This window comes from Apostichopus japonicus, chromosome 6 (genome assembly GCF_037975245.1).
Source record: "Apostichopus japonicus isolate 1M-3 chromosome 6, ASM3797524v1, whole genome shotgun sequence".
In the NCBI taxonomy this organism is placed as follows: Eukaryota; Metazoa; Echinodermata; class Holothuroidea; order Aspidochirotida; family Stichopodidae; genus Apostichopus; species Apostichopus japonicus.
Genome location: NC_092566.1, coordinates 6,830,124 through 6,847,500, shown reverse-complemented (window position 1 = coordinate 6,847,500; position 17,377 = coordinate 6,830,124). Strand labels below are relative to the sequence as shown.

The following is a 17,377-nucleotide window of genomic DNA, read 5'->3' as shown; positions in this document are numbered from 1 at the left end:
CTATAGATAGAAGTTCTCACTAGCTAAACGCTACCCATCCATGGATAGCTGACAAGTTGGCCTTTCATGGCACCAACAACTTCCCATATCATGACGTTGAAGTTTTTTTGTTGCTATATATCAGGGCCTAAATTTTTCGTCACTTGTAAACCAACCTTTTCACTCGATATAGTATAACAATTTTCGTACGCTGCTCCTGGGAGACTTAAAGGGGTCTAAAATCGCCTCAATTAACCAACCAAAACAATGTTCTCCTACTGCATTTTTGGCACTTTCCTGAGATAGGAGAACATCCGGGCGGATTGATATAGGCTCTAATATGCCAGGAGTATGCCACTGTAGAGTACAGGTGGACAAAAGTGTGACCCGCGGGCCTATATTTTATTTGCGGCTCGTTCGGTTTAAATGTTTCAAAACTTTTTTATGGGACCTCAAAAGTGTATACCTTACTGCAATAAATATCTCTTCTTAACACGTACAATATACTCAATGGGAAACGATGAATTTGGCTCAATTAGAGAATTCAAGAGGGGGGGGGGATGAGTATTATTTATGTATATTTTAAGTTTTTCGTAAATATTGGTTCTACTGCATTGTGATAGGATATTTCAACATGGCAGATGGACAATGCCCGTCTGTGGGGCTTTCTGAACATTCGTTTCTAATACATTACAATATTTCCATTTATTCTCATCTTTTCGAGAGTGTATACATCCTGTTGTGTTGCGGCTCGCAAAAAATTGGATACAAAAACTCACTTTGACCCCCCAGATCAATTCCGTGCCCGTCCTTATTAGTTGATGTGGAAAGTTAGCCCGTATACTCCCATTAGAATACTCCTATTTCCTCTCAATTTGGAATGCTGATTATCTCATATAGCTCTATTAAATTCTAGTGTCCAAGATATGTGTGCCTAGTGAGAATACATTGATACACTGATCATATCTTTAAAAAGTCACTAAAGAAATATCTTCCATCTTAAAATCGCAATTAAGCAGCAAATATTCAACTTACACGCTGTTTCAGATGAAAGTTTCCAATTATATGCTCTGCTTTGATCCATGCAGGTGTCGTTTGACACAAAGTATACACCCCTAAGTTTAGAAAAGAAATCAAAGAACTATATACTTTTGTCACTCTAGAGAAGGTCCTGTAGAAAGAGTGAGGCGGGTCCCGGGAAGGCTCTGTGAGTGGAACACTAGTTGAGAAAACGTTAATTAATCAGAACTGTTTTCCACAAATGTAGAAACTGGGCCAATTTTCCACCCAAATTCAGCTCAAGGATCTGATCACTCTGATCAGTTGATTTGAGCTATTCAGCCTGTATTGCAAATAAGGTATACTCGTTTGTCCTCTCCATTTTGAATGAACATTAACTCTATATCTCTATTATTTGTAGTTTCCAAGATATGTTCGGTCGAGATTCAACCGCTTAGAAGAAAGGACTCCTGAAGAAACTTTAATCGTAAGTTTGACCCACAGTAGTTGTAAATGTGTTCTTCATTCATTTTCACTGGGTCCAAAAAGCTCGTGGAATCCGACCAAGGGCCATTGTGCGCCTCTTGAATCATATAATTCCGTAATTGAAGAGGAATATTTTCCCATCTGATGTAAAAACACACAGACCTATGCCCCTGACTTCCTCGACAATCTCAGCATAACTGAGAGACAGGCTATCAAAGAACTCTGGAAGCGCAATGATATTGTCATCAAGCCAGAAACAGGTTTTTCTATTGTCGCAATGGGCAAACAAGTATATATATATATATATATATATATATATAGGAATAACGGAAAAACTGTTAAACAACTATGCTGCATTTAGAGAAAGGCTGGATCTCGAGTGAGATACAATAATTGAATTAGGTAAGTGATTGGAAGTAAAACAGCCAATATTTGGTTTTTGCAGAGCTTTCGAGCAAAACTAGCTCTTCTTCAGTGCATGATCACCGAAAGTGACAAGGGTTAGCAGGAATTGAAACTATTTTATAGAGAAGATGTCGGCATGCTTGTAAAGGCAAAGCGACATACAGATTTCTGCTGAATTGAGCAGAAGTTTTAGAAATTCGGATTATTTTAATCCGCGTCGGATTATTTTAATCCGATTCCGTCGTAATTGTAAAGGAATTGTTTTGGTTTATCTGGGACGGCAAATCGTTTCTGATGTTTAAACCGAATGGTGCCGTGGTCTTTAGGTGTAGTTCCCAGAAATTTTCTTTCGCTTTCCTTGATTTATCTGTCCAAGAATCGTTCTGGTCAATGGCAATAACACGCAAATTCTCAATTGAATGATTTTGGAGATTGAAGTGATTTGCAACAGGTTGGTAGATCTTTTTTGTTTTGATCGCCGATCTATGTTGTGTCATTCTCATTCTGAGAGTGTTTTTTGACTCTCCAATGTATTGTAAGTTACAAATATTGCAGTAGATGAGGTAAATGACATTTTTGGATAGGCAGTTAATTTTGTGCCGAATTTGGAACGTGCGTTTGGTTTGGTTGCTCTGAAAGGCCCCGGTCGAATCGACAAGTAAGCACGTTTTGCAATTTTGTGTACAGGGCGATGATCCTGTAGTTTCTGTTTTGCTTTCCCCTAATGGGGTGTCATCCCGAAAGGATGCCCGAACTAAGATATCCCGTAGGTTGCTGGGTCTTTTAAAAGCGATGACAGGTAATTCGGGGGAAACTGATTTCAGGCGTTCGGTGCCTTGAAGTAGGTGAAAATTCTTCTGAATGGTATTGGCCAGTGGTGGGAGACCAGGGTGGTATTTAGTAACCAATGGTACAATTTTGGAACTGGTTTGACGAGTTTTGTACGTCAATGTTTCGGTACGGGGTTTGCTTTTAGCCTTTTTGATGGCATTTTCAATAGTACCTCGAAAATACTGTCTGTTTAGGAGGTGTTGTGACAGTTCTTTAGTGCGTGAATCAAAATCGACTTCAGAGGAGCAAATGCGTCGAATGCGCAACGCTTGACTGTACGGAATATTTTTGGTACAGTGACGTGGATGGCAACTGCTTGGTAAGAGGTAGTTGTGCTTGTTCGTGGGTTTATTGAACAAGTCTGTTTTGAGTGAACCATTTTGTAGGGTCACAGTGGTGTCCAGGAAGTGAACGACATGTCCAGAAAAATCAGCAGTGAATTTGATAGTGTGATGAAACGAGTTTATGTCATCAATGAAGAGTTTTAGATTTGCCTCACCATGGGACCATATCATAAAGATATCGTCAATGTAACGTAACCACGTGTGTGGTTTCAAGTTTTGTCGAGATAGAAATTCTTTCTCGAGGTTTTCCATAAAGATGCTGGCAAAAGACGGTGCCATTTTGGTACCCATTGCGGTGCCATGAATTTGGAGGTAGTGTTTGTTGCCATATACCAGATTATTGTTGGTCAAGATAAGTTGCATTAATTCGGCCAATTCTTTCTTCGTGGGGGTTTTGCCACGTTGCGGTTTGAATGCTTTTGTGCAGGCCGAAATGCCCTCTTCGTTAGGGATATTTGTGTATAACGAAGACACATCCAAGGTAACTAGCAGAGTTGATAAGGGAAGATTTTTTATTTCCCCAATTTTCCGGATGAAATCCGTAGTGTCCTGCACATAGGACGGTAGGGCCGAAACAAGAGGTTGGATGAGGAGATCCACGAATTTGGAAATGTTTTCAGTCGCTGTACCATTACCCGATATTATGGGCCTCCCGGGATTGCCTTCTTTGTGAATTTTAGGCAGAAAATAAAAGCGACCAGGTTTTGGGTCGTTTTCCAGGAGGTTTTGGCCTAACTTGCGGTCAATGGAACTGTTGGAGACTATCTTTTGGATGACTCTTTTCACGTTTTGTGTGATTTCTTGAGTAGGATCAGAATCTAGGAGTTTGTAGTGTTGAGGGTTGCCGAGTAGTCTGTTTGCTTCCTCTCTGTAGAATTGGTTGCCCATAGCGACAACTGCAGAACCCTTGTCGGCTGGCTTGGTGACAATGTCATCGGGCTTCCGGAGTTCATGAATGGCCTGTGTCTCAGTTTTGTTGAGATTGTCGCGGAAGTCTGGGGCGGAGCCTCTGTGTTTTAACATCCTCTTCAATGGCCGAAATAAATGATTCAAGAGGCGCACAATGGGCCTTGGGTGGATTCCACGAGCTTTTTGGCTTAAAATTGGAATGCAAGTCGTTGGTTTGTTGCGTGGTGTTGTTGCCATTTGCGTCGGCAAAAAATTCACGGAGACGTAAGCGTCGATAGAACAGATTTAGGTCGAGAGAAAGTTTCTGAGCGTTAACTTGCCGTGGTTTAGGGCAAAAATTTAGACCTTTGGAGAGTAGGTTTGTTTCTCCTGTCGAGAGTTGGCAATCAATGGTAACAACTGCACTTTTGGTGGTGTTGCGTGCGGTCTGTTTCTCTTTCCGACGGAATCTGCGAGACCTGGTTCTTTTTGAGGTTTCAAGTTGAGTTTCACCAGAAGAATTAACTCTTTGGGTGACATTATCCCTAATATATATATATATATATATATATGAATATATATATATATATATATGAATATATATTAGAATATATGAGGTTGTAAATTGACGAAAAGTTAGCATTTTGGGACGAATCCCCTCAAATATTTATCATTTTTTAATGAAGCGAATTTCTGCTTCAGTGTGCAAGTTTTCTATTCTTTACAGTCATCAGAGCCTTAGACCCAAAACTCAAGTTTGCTCTGACGACGCACATGAGTATGAACACAGGTATCTATCTTACCCGGATATTTCTTGACTGTCCTTTGACCCCTTTTTTAATATCAGCCAGGGCATTAATATGGTCAACAGATTAATCCCAAAAGTCTAAAAACACGTATTCCGTTTCTAACCTATGTAAAATCCCCCTCCCCCCCCCCCCCCACCATAAATTCCCTTAAGGACTTTGTGCACGCGTTTTATTTAAAACTATCATTCAATATGATGAAAATAATATCATATTGAAATCGCGTCAGTTACACGAATAGCCACGGATGGATGCTGTGGTGAAAGCACGATTCACATGGCGAGGAAGAGAAAAGCACATGGTTTTATGGCCTATGCGTGATTTATACACGTTGAGTCATTCTTTTCTATAGTTTTACACTCATTTTAACTAGAACGAAAGCAACTTCTTACATTTAAGAAACTACAAGTTAAAAATGACGTCATATAATCACCGATCCTCCAAATTGCAGAAATGGCAGAGAGAGTACCACATTAGTGAAAGTAAAGTGACTGATATATTATGAATACTTTGCCAGTATAAGCAAAGTTATGTAAGACAAGGGGACAATTGGAATAGACTGCAGCAAATCGTTAGCGTTTAGAACAATCGTCGTTCACAAGACAATAACAAGATTTAGTACTCGGTGTTATCGAAAGATTGTCTCATATATATGTAAAAGTAAAGAATTGATTACTAGCACCAAACGTTGACACTTTCCTTGGGCTAACTTTTGGTGGAAAATTGGCCCAGTTTCTGACATTTGCGAGAAAAACAAAATTCTGACTTATTTAAGCTCTATACTTACTGTCGAAATACACTACCCAAACTTTCGCGCCTTAAAATGTTTGCTTTAAAATTAAGCCTCGACGTGAAAGTTTGTTGGGATTCTTAAAACATTATCGTTTTTTTTCTTCTCAATTAGTGTTTCACTTACAGATCCTTCCGAATCCACCTCAATCTTTCTATAGGAACCTCTTTATAGATAGACGACTTATTAGTTCTTTTATTGTTTTACTAAACTGAGGGGTGTACTAAGGGGTGTAAACTAATAGGTGTAACTTACGTGGTGTACACTTAGGGGTGTACTTTGTGTCAAGCGACACCTGGATCAAAACAGAGCATATTGTAAACTTTCATTTGAAGAAGCTTGTGGACTGTTTGCTGATATAACTGCAATTTTAAAATGGAAGATATTTCTTTATGGACACTTAAATGATATGTCTCCAGGCTTGATGAGACGGGGGGAGGGGGTGGGGGGGACTACAGCCACATATCCCGGGGAAATATGGAATGAATAAATTATGTATTCTATATACAAAAAATGAAATCGTCAACAACAAAAATTGTACCCGGGACGCCACAGCCATTTGCTTTCTCATCATGGGGTTGTTATGATATAATCTTGTAGTTGCACAACATCAGTGTTGATTGAAAGGCCACCGTATAAGTAACATACAGTACATGTCAAACAACGGGAGCGGGGAATTTTATATTATTATATATATTTTTCCTTTCATATTTTGCCTTACCTTCTCTTTTTCTTTCTCTTCTTTTTGATTTCAATGTAGGCTCAACCAACAGAAGACGACAAACCATCTTTAAAGGACCTGATGCACACGTTAATTAACGAGTTGAACCTTCAACTGAATGAAGACAGTTTTATGTTGGAAAATTATGGGTCCTACTGAAGATTTAAGATTAAGTAGTTGTTGCTTTGTTTGTGGTCAAATACGAAGTTTTCTATGTATTAGTACAGAAAATGAAATGTTTCTTTCTTAAAAGTCCTGTTTGTAAGTAGATAGTCAGACATCTTTCGTAATAAGTATTAAATTTGTAATCCCCGTCTTTGATCAGGCCGTTAGTACAAACTTTTCATTCCCGTTTACTCGAACAGTTTTTAATTTCTTATATATATATATATATATATATATATATATATATATATATATATATATATATATATATATAAATGTAAATCTTAAATATATCACATATTTTGTATCGAATACCAAACTTCGACAGGGATGAGGGCGTTCTTTAAGAGAAATCTACACCATTTCTATACATAGTACGTTTCCGAGGTATAGAAAATAGATATCAACTCTGTATGTACTTTTTATACGAGGTTTTTTGTTTTCCTTTTTTAACACTCCTTTCTTCAATTGTTCAGAATTCAATCAAGTAATATAACATATGATTAATTTTACATTCTGGATAATAAAAATTATAATCATGCAAACCATTAATACAAATTCGTGTTCGTGTCTCATATGTAATACTATTGCGGAAGTATAGTGCACCTCTACTTAGACCTTTACACCAGGGATCTTGTGTTCAACATCCACTGTCACGGTGGCCACCAGCGTAGGAGGGATATAAGGGTAGAAACCCCAGTCCGAGTTTCTTGAACCCCACCCCCTTCGAAAACAATACAAGAAAGATGGAAATATCAATCAATGTTTCCTGATATACACTTACTTTATTAAATTTATAAACGAATCATTTTCCCCAATTTGCTTAGATAATGGCTATAGCCATTGAAGTTATTATTTCTTAAAGGTTTATTGTTTTTTTTCCATCTTGTTGATGTATTGCACACTACGGAAATCTTTTTATGGGTATCGTTTTTAGAGGAAAAGACATATAAACATTGTCCAGTACTTAGAACAGAAACCACATGTGAATGGTCATATTGGAGTAGTTTACTTTACCCTCTTCACTCGGATTCTCGGAGGGGGGGGGGGGCTAAGGGGCGACCGCCCCCCCCCCCCTTGAGCATATTTTGTTTGTATTTGTTTATGATATCGCTAGTAATTTCAAACTTAGATGCAACTTACAAGGCCTGGGAAGTGCCATTTTCAGCGATCTGGGAGGCATTTTCAGCCAAAATTTTCTTGTACGCGTAGCGCCAATACATGGTGGTGCTACGCTTAGATAGTTTTCAATGCAGAATCTACGGCTCTGATAATTTGCCAACAGCAAACGACAGTATAGTAAAAGCAAAGTTCCCAAATAGGAATAATACTCTGCCAGTAAAAACGGGTAACACGCAGGGCGACTGAAATAGCAGGCTACCAAATCGCTGACGTTTCTAACGTCTTGGTCAGCTAGACAAACCGTCTTATTCCTCGACGTTAATATCATGATAGTTCCAGATATACATAGACGAAAAAGTATTATACTTTAGGCACATAATTCAATCAATATTAATTTATGACATTAAACCAATTTAATATGTTATAGAACGTGAAAACACCCTATTATGCAGTCCAGGTTTTTACTTCTATATACCCCTTTTTTCTGTTGTTTTAGAAATGACTTCATAAATATGTGCAGCTCATCAATGGAAGTGACTAGATAACTATAAGTCTAATACACAACAAACATTAGGTCAGTCATTGGCCAGTTAATCATGCAGACATAACACAAAACTCGGTAGGGAATATGTATACGATGTTCAAACCGCATAGAGTCATCAATCAAAATGGTCGGAATTCATAATATGAAGACAATAAGGTGAAATGCCCATCTATACAGACGAACATAGTGCTTACTATAGTTATTGTGGTAATATATTGCCCACCAATGTCGTAGGCATAAGTAGATCTCGCTAAGTAGTAGATCACTAAGATTTATTGACCTTAGAACTTCCTTGAGCTCATGACAATTGACGAATTGTAAATGATTGCGATATCGAAAATTAAAAGTCACTGTTTTCTTACGTGCATGGGTATTACCGGGCGTCAATCATATGGGGGGCAGGGTGACACGCCCCCTCCCTACTTTTTGAAGCTTGGGGACACAATATCAAATGCCACCCCTCCCCCCCCGACCCCTCCCCCAGGTTTGATGACTGACTCGTGTATTCGCTGAGCTTATCAGGCTCATAATCACTCGTGTATCTCATAAAAGGAGTTGAACATTGTGCCATGAGATTAGGAGTTTCTTAATGTGATATTCTCATCTGCTCAACCCACCCCCAACCTCACCCTCACCCCTATGAAAAATAGAACTTTTCAGCTGGGTTGAAATAAGAATTACGGATTTCATTTATAGCGTCAATTAAGTGAGGAACCGCTCCCATGCACCGCTGAGGATATCTGCTAAGCCAACTAATAATGAAGGCACACAGCATTCGCTAATCTCCTTTCCAGTATATTATTTTTCATATTTTGTATAGTGTTGTGTTATCACGTATAACAAGCAATATAGCACTACATGTAACATAACATTGTTGCATTCAGTTTGGTTAGCAATGCCACTCATGATAGTTTGAAGTGTTTTGTTTTCATTGTTGGGATTTCCACTATACCTAACTGAAAGTAAGCCTACGATTCCAGTTATTTCAGTTAGTTTTAGCAAAATGATCATATCATATCATCTGATTTCATAAGTCAGTGTGCAACCTCAATTAAGATTCTAGGCACGTATTGCCAAGGTTTGTTTTAACCACTAATCACGTTTCTGAACGATCGTGGATGCGATGTCCGTGCGTATGGAAAGCTGTTTTAACATTTAATAAGGAATTTCAGATATCTCGATATAATTTCAGATATCTCAAATTAAATTACAGATATCTCCAATTTATTGAAGATATCTACAAATAATTGCAGATATCTTAAAATCAATTTCAGATATCTCGAAATACCATAGAATTTCAGATATCTGAAATTGAATTCGAGATATCTGCAATTTTATTTCAGATATCTAATATAGAGTTTCAGATATCTCGAATTTAATTTCAGATATCTCGAATTCAATTTCAGATATCTCGAATTTAATTTAGATATCTGAAATAGAATTTCAGATAGCTCGAATTCAATTTCATATATCTCGAATTCAATTTCAGATATCTGAAATTCAATTTCAGATATCTCGAATTCTTTCCACAACTAGTTAATTATATGCATATTATGTATATTAGGCCTAACGTTAGCCAGCAAGCAAGCTAGATTCAATCCCACCCATACGTCGACGCGACGATGGCAGCCACCTGTACTGTCAATTTTCTGTAGCTTAATTTTCGAGCCTTTTTACGAACTTCTGCATATGCATTTCAGATATCTCGAATTCAATTTCAGATATCTCGAATTAGAATTTCAGATATCTCGAATCAGAATTTCAGATATCTCGAATTCAATTTCGGATATCTCGAATTCAATATCAGATATCTCGAATTCAATTTCAGATATCTGAATTAGAAATTTCAGATATCTCGAAATATATTTCAGATATCTCGAATTTAATTTAAGATATCTGAAATAGAATTTTAGATATAGCAAATAAGAGACAATTTAAGATATCTGATATTCCCGATTAAATGTTAAAACGGCTTTCCATACGTGCGTTTGTTTTGGTTCTGACGAGTTTGATCAGAATGACATTGAATGTAGAGAGCTCATAACACTTAAAATGAGTTATCAATGAGTCTAATGTGAAACAACGGTTCATAATGATATTTGTTACGTTTACATGTTTCATTAGGGCATACCAGTTTCATTGTTAGCCCCTATATCAGTGCCTCAATGTTTTATGTAAGAATATTGAGGCACAGTCCCCTACAACTCATTCGCAACCCACCCCCCTCCTCCCCAAGTAGGTACCTTTTTGGCATGTAAAACAAATAATTACCATTATTAACCTAAAAATTAATTTACATCAAAATTTCCCATTTGGCTCTCCTCAGCAGATATAGGCTATACGGCTACCATCAGAATGCCATATAGCCTGCTTTTATATTTAATAACCTATGTAAAACATGACTAAAGCGGAGCTTATGTGTAAATTTCTAAAACATGAGATCTCCAAATTGAGAATGTTTACATGCAACTTACAAGGCCATGGAAGTGCCATTTCCGGCAATATGGGAGGCATTTTGGGCAAAATTTGTCTTACTCTGGTATGCCAACCGATGGTGGCGCTCCGTTTAGGTATAGTGTCATGATGGTCCTTTTGGGGAGATGGCACATGGCACTAAAAATTTCTTTAAAAATGCCCTGGTATATACGCGCATCAAAAGCATTAATATTTGGATGATACATGTTTCTCGATGTTCCTCAAATGCACCCTCTTAGAGATTCTACCCAGACTACGGCCCTGAATTAGTTTTTAAAGGCTTAAAGGGTGTGAAGACTCGCGCAAAAAGAAACGTCTAATGCCGGTAATTTGATATAGTTTCGCATGAGGTGTAACAGAAGTGTTAAACACCACCATCGATCCCAGAAAATACACACACACAGCTTGCTACCGTTGGTAATTAGACACTCGTGTACAATCAGTACATACAGCTGCGGTCAATACCCACAGCACAGTATACAAACGATACAGCGATGGACATCTCAGGTCCAGCTAAAGATAACAAGGTATCACGTTTCATTACTGTATGCATTTTGTAGCGACACGAACAAAACGTATACTTGCAAGCAACGGAAAGTTAACTTTTTCAGATGGCCGCATGCGGTATGGGGCGAGTCTTCAATGCCTTTAAATGTTTTCGATGAAGAGAATGTGCCCAGATACCCAATAGTGCTTTTTAAATCTCCTTATGATACCATATGTGTGCATGTTGTAGACACCTGTATAACAAACTGATTTTATTCCTGTGTTCACATGTTTAATAAAAAAAATGGAAAAAAAAATACCAAAAAATGGAAAAAAAATCCGTTTGAGTTTAAGTTTCCATTTTACTAGTCATGATAAAGGCTCCACCTTAGTTACACCTGGAAGTTCAATAGATAAGTATTTCTTGATTTAAGTCTAATCACTTGTCAGATGTGACTTTTGTTAAAATATATTTATGACTGAAATTCAATTCAGGGACCAGGGATCCCACCGGATAAAGGCGCTCGCGGGTGTGCACTACGTTCACACCCCTTCAGTTTTATCCGTGTTTAGTCATTTATGCCCCCCCCCCCGCCCCACTTTTCAGTTCGGATCGACGCCCCTGGGTATGACACTAGCCATTTCCCCATATTGACGTGTGTTTAATAGGTAATACAAAAGAACAGTTTTTGCTGTATTGACCTTTGACATATGACAACATCACTTATGGAGATTACGATAGCTTATACCTAGGGGTGCACCCAAAAAGTTTGGTAGTTTAAGGGCTTATGGTTTATTTGCGAGGTAATTTTCAGCAACAAATTTGGCAAAGTTTGACCTTTGACTTCCATTGACCCCATTGGCTAGTTAACATGATATAGCTTTCGGGGTCATATTTCCTATATGAGCATGAGGATTTTTTGCTATTTTTTTCTTACATCTGCATAATGACAAGAAACACATTTCCGGTTTCAAATGACCTTCCAACACTGACCTATATGATGTCATCGCTCGGGATCCGTGCGGCTTATGGTTAGGAGAAATTGCGACACAATTGTTCGCACAACTTAGTTTAGAGACCCAAGGATCAGGAAGCCTTACACTAGCTTATTTGAGACCCTATCCGTGTGAAATCGTACTTACCTTTATTGACGACGTAACATTTATCGTAATACGTTATATTCGTATGATATAAACTCAGACAATAGTATAGGCCTATCATATAAAAGGTTTTGAAGCTTTTTTCTTGCCATGTTTTCGACATCATTTCATGAATATTTACGTTGCTTACAATTTATGCCTTACACTGTATGAACATTAAAAAATAAAAAAAATAAAGAATTCAAATAACTTCAATTGCTACAAACCAAAGGTGAATTGTTACCCATTGGTTAACATTGGCAAAAATCAGGTGGATTCAATGTGATTTGAAGTGTAGAAATTCAATGCTTTATCAGGCAGATTACCAGAGCTGGCAGATTGATTGGGGAGTACCATGTGTGCTTCATCTCCATCTCTTCTAGCTGAAAATCTAAACGGCCATGTTGAGCAAATTTGAATATACCATGCACATAGTCCAATACATCAGTTAGCATATATAGTGCTTGGACACAAACTTCGATTCATCCTTGCGCTGGTGGCCCTGGAAAGTGACGTATTTTGTGTCAGTTAATGGAACAATTATAAGTGGCAAAGAAATACATCCTGCTATCAGTGTTTCCTATAACGTTCTGCAATAAATGATACTTAGTGTTGGGCCTAAAGCCATTCTTAAACACTCTCTCACTGGAGAGATGAAGTCCGTAACAAAATGACAACTGCGTAACATTTGAAATTTATGAATTGCGTAACATCATTACCTTTGCACTCAGCAAGTACATGGTCTATAAAAGGTCTTAATCAGTAAACCGCCTTGCGGTTGTTGTCATATGGCTACTGAATATGCAGTTCTTATTATCCAACCGCTATAGCTGTTAAAGTTTACCGATCATATTTTTAACCAATCAAAGAGATCGATACACTCTCAGCTTCTTTGCTGTCCAAAGATAATCATGTGACGAATGACTGTACACACATGACATTTGTTTACAAGCAAAGCAAAAAGAAAAGTCCGCACATTAAAAAACGACTATCTTACTTATCAACCGATGGTGAATAGCAATGGCCAGAAAGATGGTTTCCATGTATTCCATTAATTTAAAGCTAACATAGAAATGCCTATCCTACAGAAAATTTTCAATTCTGATCGAAGACGTCGCCAGAGGTGTTCAAGAAAGGAACCAAACTTACTGTAAGTAGCCTAACTAACGACGTAGGCCTAGGCTAGCATTAACATGATTGAGCCTAACATATGCGTAAGTTATTCATAATTGTGTTAAGTTGGACTAGGCTAGGCCTCAGTTACACTAGGTCAGCCTGAGTTTGGTTTAAAAGGTATATTTAATCCTAGGCATGCCACTAGGGTTAGGATTATGATATTTCGAGTTACACCTTCTAGTTCAGCTTGTAATATGCTATGGTACATAAGCCTAGCCTATGCCCTATGCCTATTTCAAACAATTAACATAAACACCAAGTCTTGTCAGGCTATGACAAGAAATTATCGGGGGCCGTGTCATTCCGCCATCAGTACATTCTGCCATAGAAAATGTGCTCTTTCCACCATAGAAAAAGTGCCATTCCGCCTTGTTACTCCGATGGCGGTTGAGCACTTTTGTATGGCGGAAAGAGCACATTGTGGGTACACTTTAGGCCTATATTCACTGTATATATTGCTTCGTTTCACACTACCTAGGCCCAAAAAATCCACAAAATCGCTCATTAAAATCAACAATCAGAATCAGTCTTTTAATAAACATTCTACCTAGGCCTAAATTAATTTGATTAATTCAAATAATTGAAGACAGTGTATCGACTCTCACGAACTTACAATTAAAACTATTCAATCAACATCTACATTAAAGACCGTGTCTCAGTTCCCCAATATTGCCTTAACTTCAATTCATTCTATCCCAAGGGATGAAATAACTGGGTTCGCATAGCAATTTGCTACCCAAGAATTGCCAGTTGCTAATCAATATTACTTTTGATTAGCAAAAGATGCAGTACCTGCTAATGCTAATTGCTATTTCCAAGAATTGTCGAGCAATTATTGCTAATCAATTCTCTAAAACTATTTCGTCCCTTGTATCCAGCGAACCATTACATTTTAAGACGACGTATCTATCCTTCCATGTGAATCAAAGAAAGTTTCACCGAAGTATACATTCATGTGTAAAATCCATTCCAAAATGTACCTTTCCGCCATAGGCTTTGAGCCTTTCCGCCATGGCGGAAAGGATCGAAACTTATGGCATGGCAGTATGTACCTATGACAGAATGGCACTGGAACCGAAATTATCTAATGATGTTGTTGGCCTAACGTTAGGTCTAGCATCACTTGCTTGATGTTTGCCTCAAATTTAGGGCCTGATGTTAGGTTCAAGGTCTTTTTGACTAAATATTAGCATGACACGAGTGGATCTAATCGTGATCTCTGTGGGCTGATTTCAAACGTCATCAAAGGAATGATCATGTAGGAAATAGACTATGAAGTATTTCAATATTTTCAGACTGAAGAGAGGTGCCTACAGTCCTGCTTGTCATTTTTTGTGATAATAGAATCCATGCAGTACTCACTTTTGCATCTGCTTATATATGTAGACCACATACATTCGAAATTAATAGTGTTGTGAACACTATGATCAAAGCATAGTCTTGTGCCAGCTATAGGTGAAGGTATGAAAAGAAAAGATTATGATAGAAAAAAGAACATTTACAAATTGACTTCGTAACCTTGAAATCATGCAGTATTAGTTCATCAAAGTTGACAACGCCCGACACACAGGTGAGGTTTTGCAACAAAACCCAAAGTTTCCATCGGTTTCACTTTTTGACCTATGAAAAAAAGGCATTGGTTAATCCCCTACAATCCCTTCTGATACTGACTGTCTATTCATAGAGGATTATATTGATTTCATTCACCCTAGAAGCATAAAAAAGCATTGGTAATCCCAACAGTTTATAAACTTACAGACTGTAGAAAAATTAAGCCCAGTTATGAAAAGGCAAGCTTTGATGACTCACTTGATGATCATCATGTGAGCCTTCCCTATACTGTAGACTGTATACAACAGTAATGTTATACAAACTGTGCTTGAAAGATTATTGGTATATCAGCAAATTCTGACCAAAGTAATGTCCTCATTAGTAGTCAACGGATATTTACAAATGATTTAGATTACACTTAGACCTATAACTAAATCTATATATATATAACTATATATATATAACTATATCTTTCTTACTCAGTGAACACGAAGTTCAAAGGCAGGTGAACATATTTTTAAGGGTACAACATTCATAACAAACGGTCACCATACAAATGTCATATTTTCCCTACGTCATATTAACTATTTGTATTTGAAACACTCTCCTGAATTATTTTACCTGTTTATCAATTACTATGCAATATTTTTTCAAAGTTATTTGCTTTTCATATGCAGTTTGAATGCATCTCTTATTTTGATGAGTGTGAGAGTAGGCCTACAATGTACTTACTTACTTACTTTGAAATATGGTCGTCAAAACGCTAAAGACGTCAACAGGAAACGTTAAAACGGGGGACGGAAAACGTACAAGAAACTTAAGCACAATAAATGAAAATATGGATAACGAGCGCACTCTGTTGATAAGATAAAATTATTATCAGATGAAGAACGTGAAAGGTAGTACTGAGCTTTATGAGCACCTACATTCAAACTTACTATGATGCTGATTTTGTCTCTAGAGGCCTATGGTAAAAAAATCAGTCGTAGGAACTTAGCAGTGAAATGAAAAAAGTTTTGCAGCCGTGTAACATATTTAAAACATGAATGAAGAAATAATCTGTATTTCATTCAAGTACTTAAATGATGAACCTTTTTTTTTAGGTGTGACATTTCTCAGCCTTGCTTGATGCAAGGCGTTTTGAGCTAGCTTTACTTACATGCACTACACATTTTCTTCCCTTGAAGTTTGTTTGTTGTGTATATGATGTCCTGTAAAGTTTATCGCGTAACCGCAACTCGCTGCGGCAGAGACTGCGTTCATTTGTTCGCGCAGACTGCCAAGAATTAAATCTCAAAGGTTTGTTGGTTACCTGTCCCATTTTTGGGGGGAGGGCTTTTCTTTTTGTTGCACCTTTTGGCAGCTGACATTTTGGACAATTTCTGGCGCTATCGACTCTGACGGTTTTGTCAGCTTCGACAAACTACCACTATCAGTTTAGAATTGAAATGATTAAGCTAGTCCCACTTTTTTTATGGATAATTTAATTAGCCTTTAATATTGAAACTGAACTGTGTCAACGTGCACTGACATATTCAGGTCTATTAAGCCTGATAAGGTTCATCTTTATTTAAATGCGTGACACTGACAGAAATGGTCCAAAAATTTGTGCCCTGGTACCCGACCGGAAATTTCAGTCGGTCCCAGAGTACCTCGTTCATTACACATTCAACCTAAAACCCATCTAGGCCTATACTTTAGGGGGCATACATGAGCCTGATGTTACAATGTGGCTATGGAGGCCTTCAGTCACGTCTATGGTAAGATCGTAAATAACTGTTGTCGTTGGACCTGTGAACTGATTTATATATATGGTAAGGTTGCATATTTATATAAATTTACTAGTCACTCCCTTTCATTAATTCGAATTAAAATGTAACTTTCAAATGGAGAAAGGTGTTCGTGATTTGACGAATATCTGGTCCGAGTAGTAATTCTGTTGGTCGGTCTCACGGTTTAACCATTCGCATCACTATAGTCAAAGTGTATGTTTGTATTGAAAGAAATTGAGAGGGTGATCTGTTGTGACATTCATTTAACAACTTGAAGCCAAGAAGTTGATTTGTACTGAATTGTATTGATATGACAGAACACAAACACATTTAGCTGCTTCGAGTATAAACAGTATTTTGTTTTATTCTGTTTTTAACGTCGTGTTGATTATGTTGTTCTTTTGGAAGACACACTTGAAACATCGTCTATTATCGTACACTGGCAGCTTGAACATGCGGGCAACACACAGCTCTTTTCTAAAGTGTAATGAAATTTGCAAAGAGTTTATCAATTGTACATGTTTGTGTAAAAGCCACTTGTTTATATATCTTTTCTTCTTTTCTTTTGTTGCTCAGATCGCCAGAAAGACTAACATCGTACAAATGGTAAGAGAGATCTATTTTGCAACCGTAGCAATAGTACAGTATGTACAGCAATACTTACCGCTAGAAGAACACATGTATTTACTTCACCGTG

At 37.6% G+C, this 17,377-nt stretch overlaps 2 protein-coding genes across 3 annotated transcripts in view; both read left to right on the top strand.

The window, feature by feature from the left end:
• The window catches only part of LOC139968820 (uncharacterized), a 9,162-nt gene extending 2,694 nt beyond the window's left edge, over positions 1-6,468 (top strand). The window contains exons 3-4 of one of the 2 annotated variants that reach the window (XM_071973265.1): positions 1,400-1,465; positions 6,289-6,468. In XM_071973265.1, the coding sequence (XP_071829366.1) occupies positions 1,400-1,465; positions 6,289-6,408 (186 nt within the window). In that variant the 3' untranslated portion in view covers positions 6,409-6,468. The remainder of the gene's footprint in view (positions 1-1,399; positions 1,466-6,288) is intronic. The other variant, XM_071973266.1, reaches the window with a different exon arrangement.
• Positions 6,469-13,108: 6,640 nt separating this feature from the next.
• LOC139968816 (folliculin-interacting protein 2-like) overlaps positions 13,109-17,377 on the top strand; it is a 35,745-nt gene continuing 31,476 nt past the window's right edge. The window contains exons 1-2 of the mRNA XM_071973245.1: positions 13,109-13,331; positions 17,257-17,286. Coding sequence (XP_071829346.1) covers positions 13,255-13,331; positions 17,257-17,286 — 107 coding nt within the window. The 5' untranslated portion in view covers positions 13,109-13,254. The remainder of the gene's footprint in view (positions 13,332-17,256; positions 17,287-17,377) is intronic.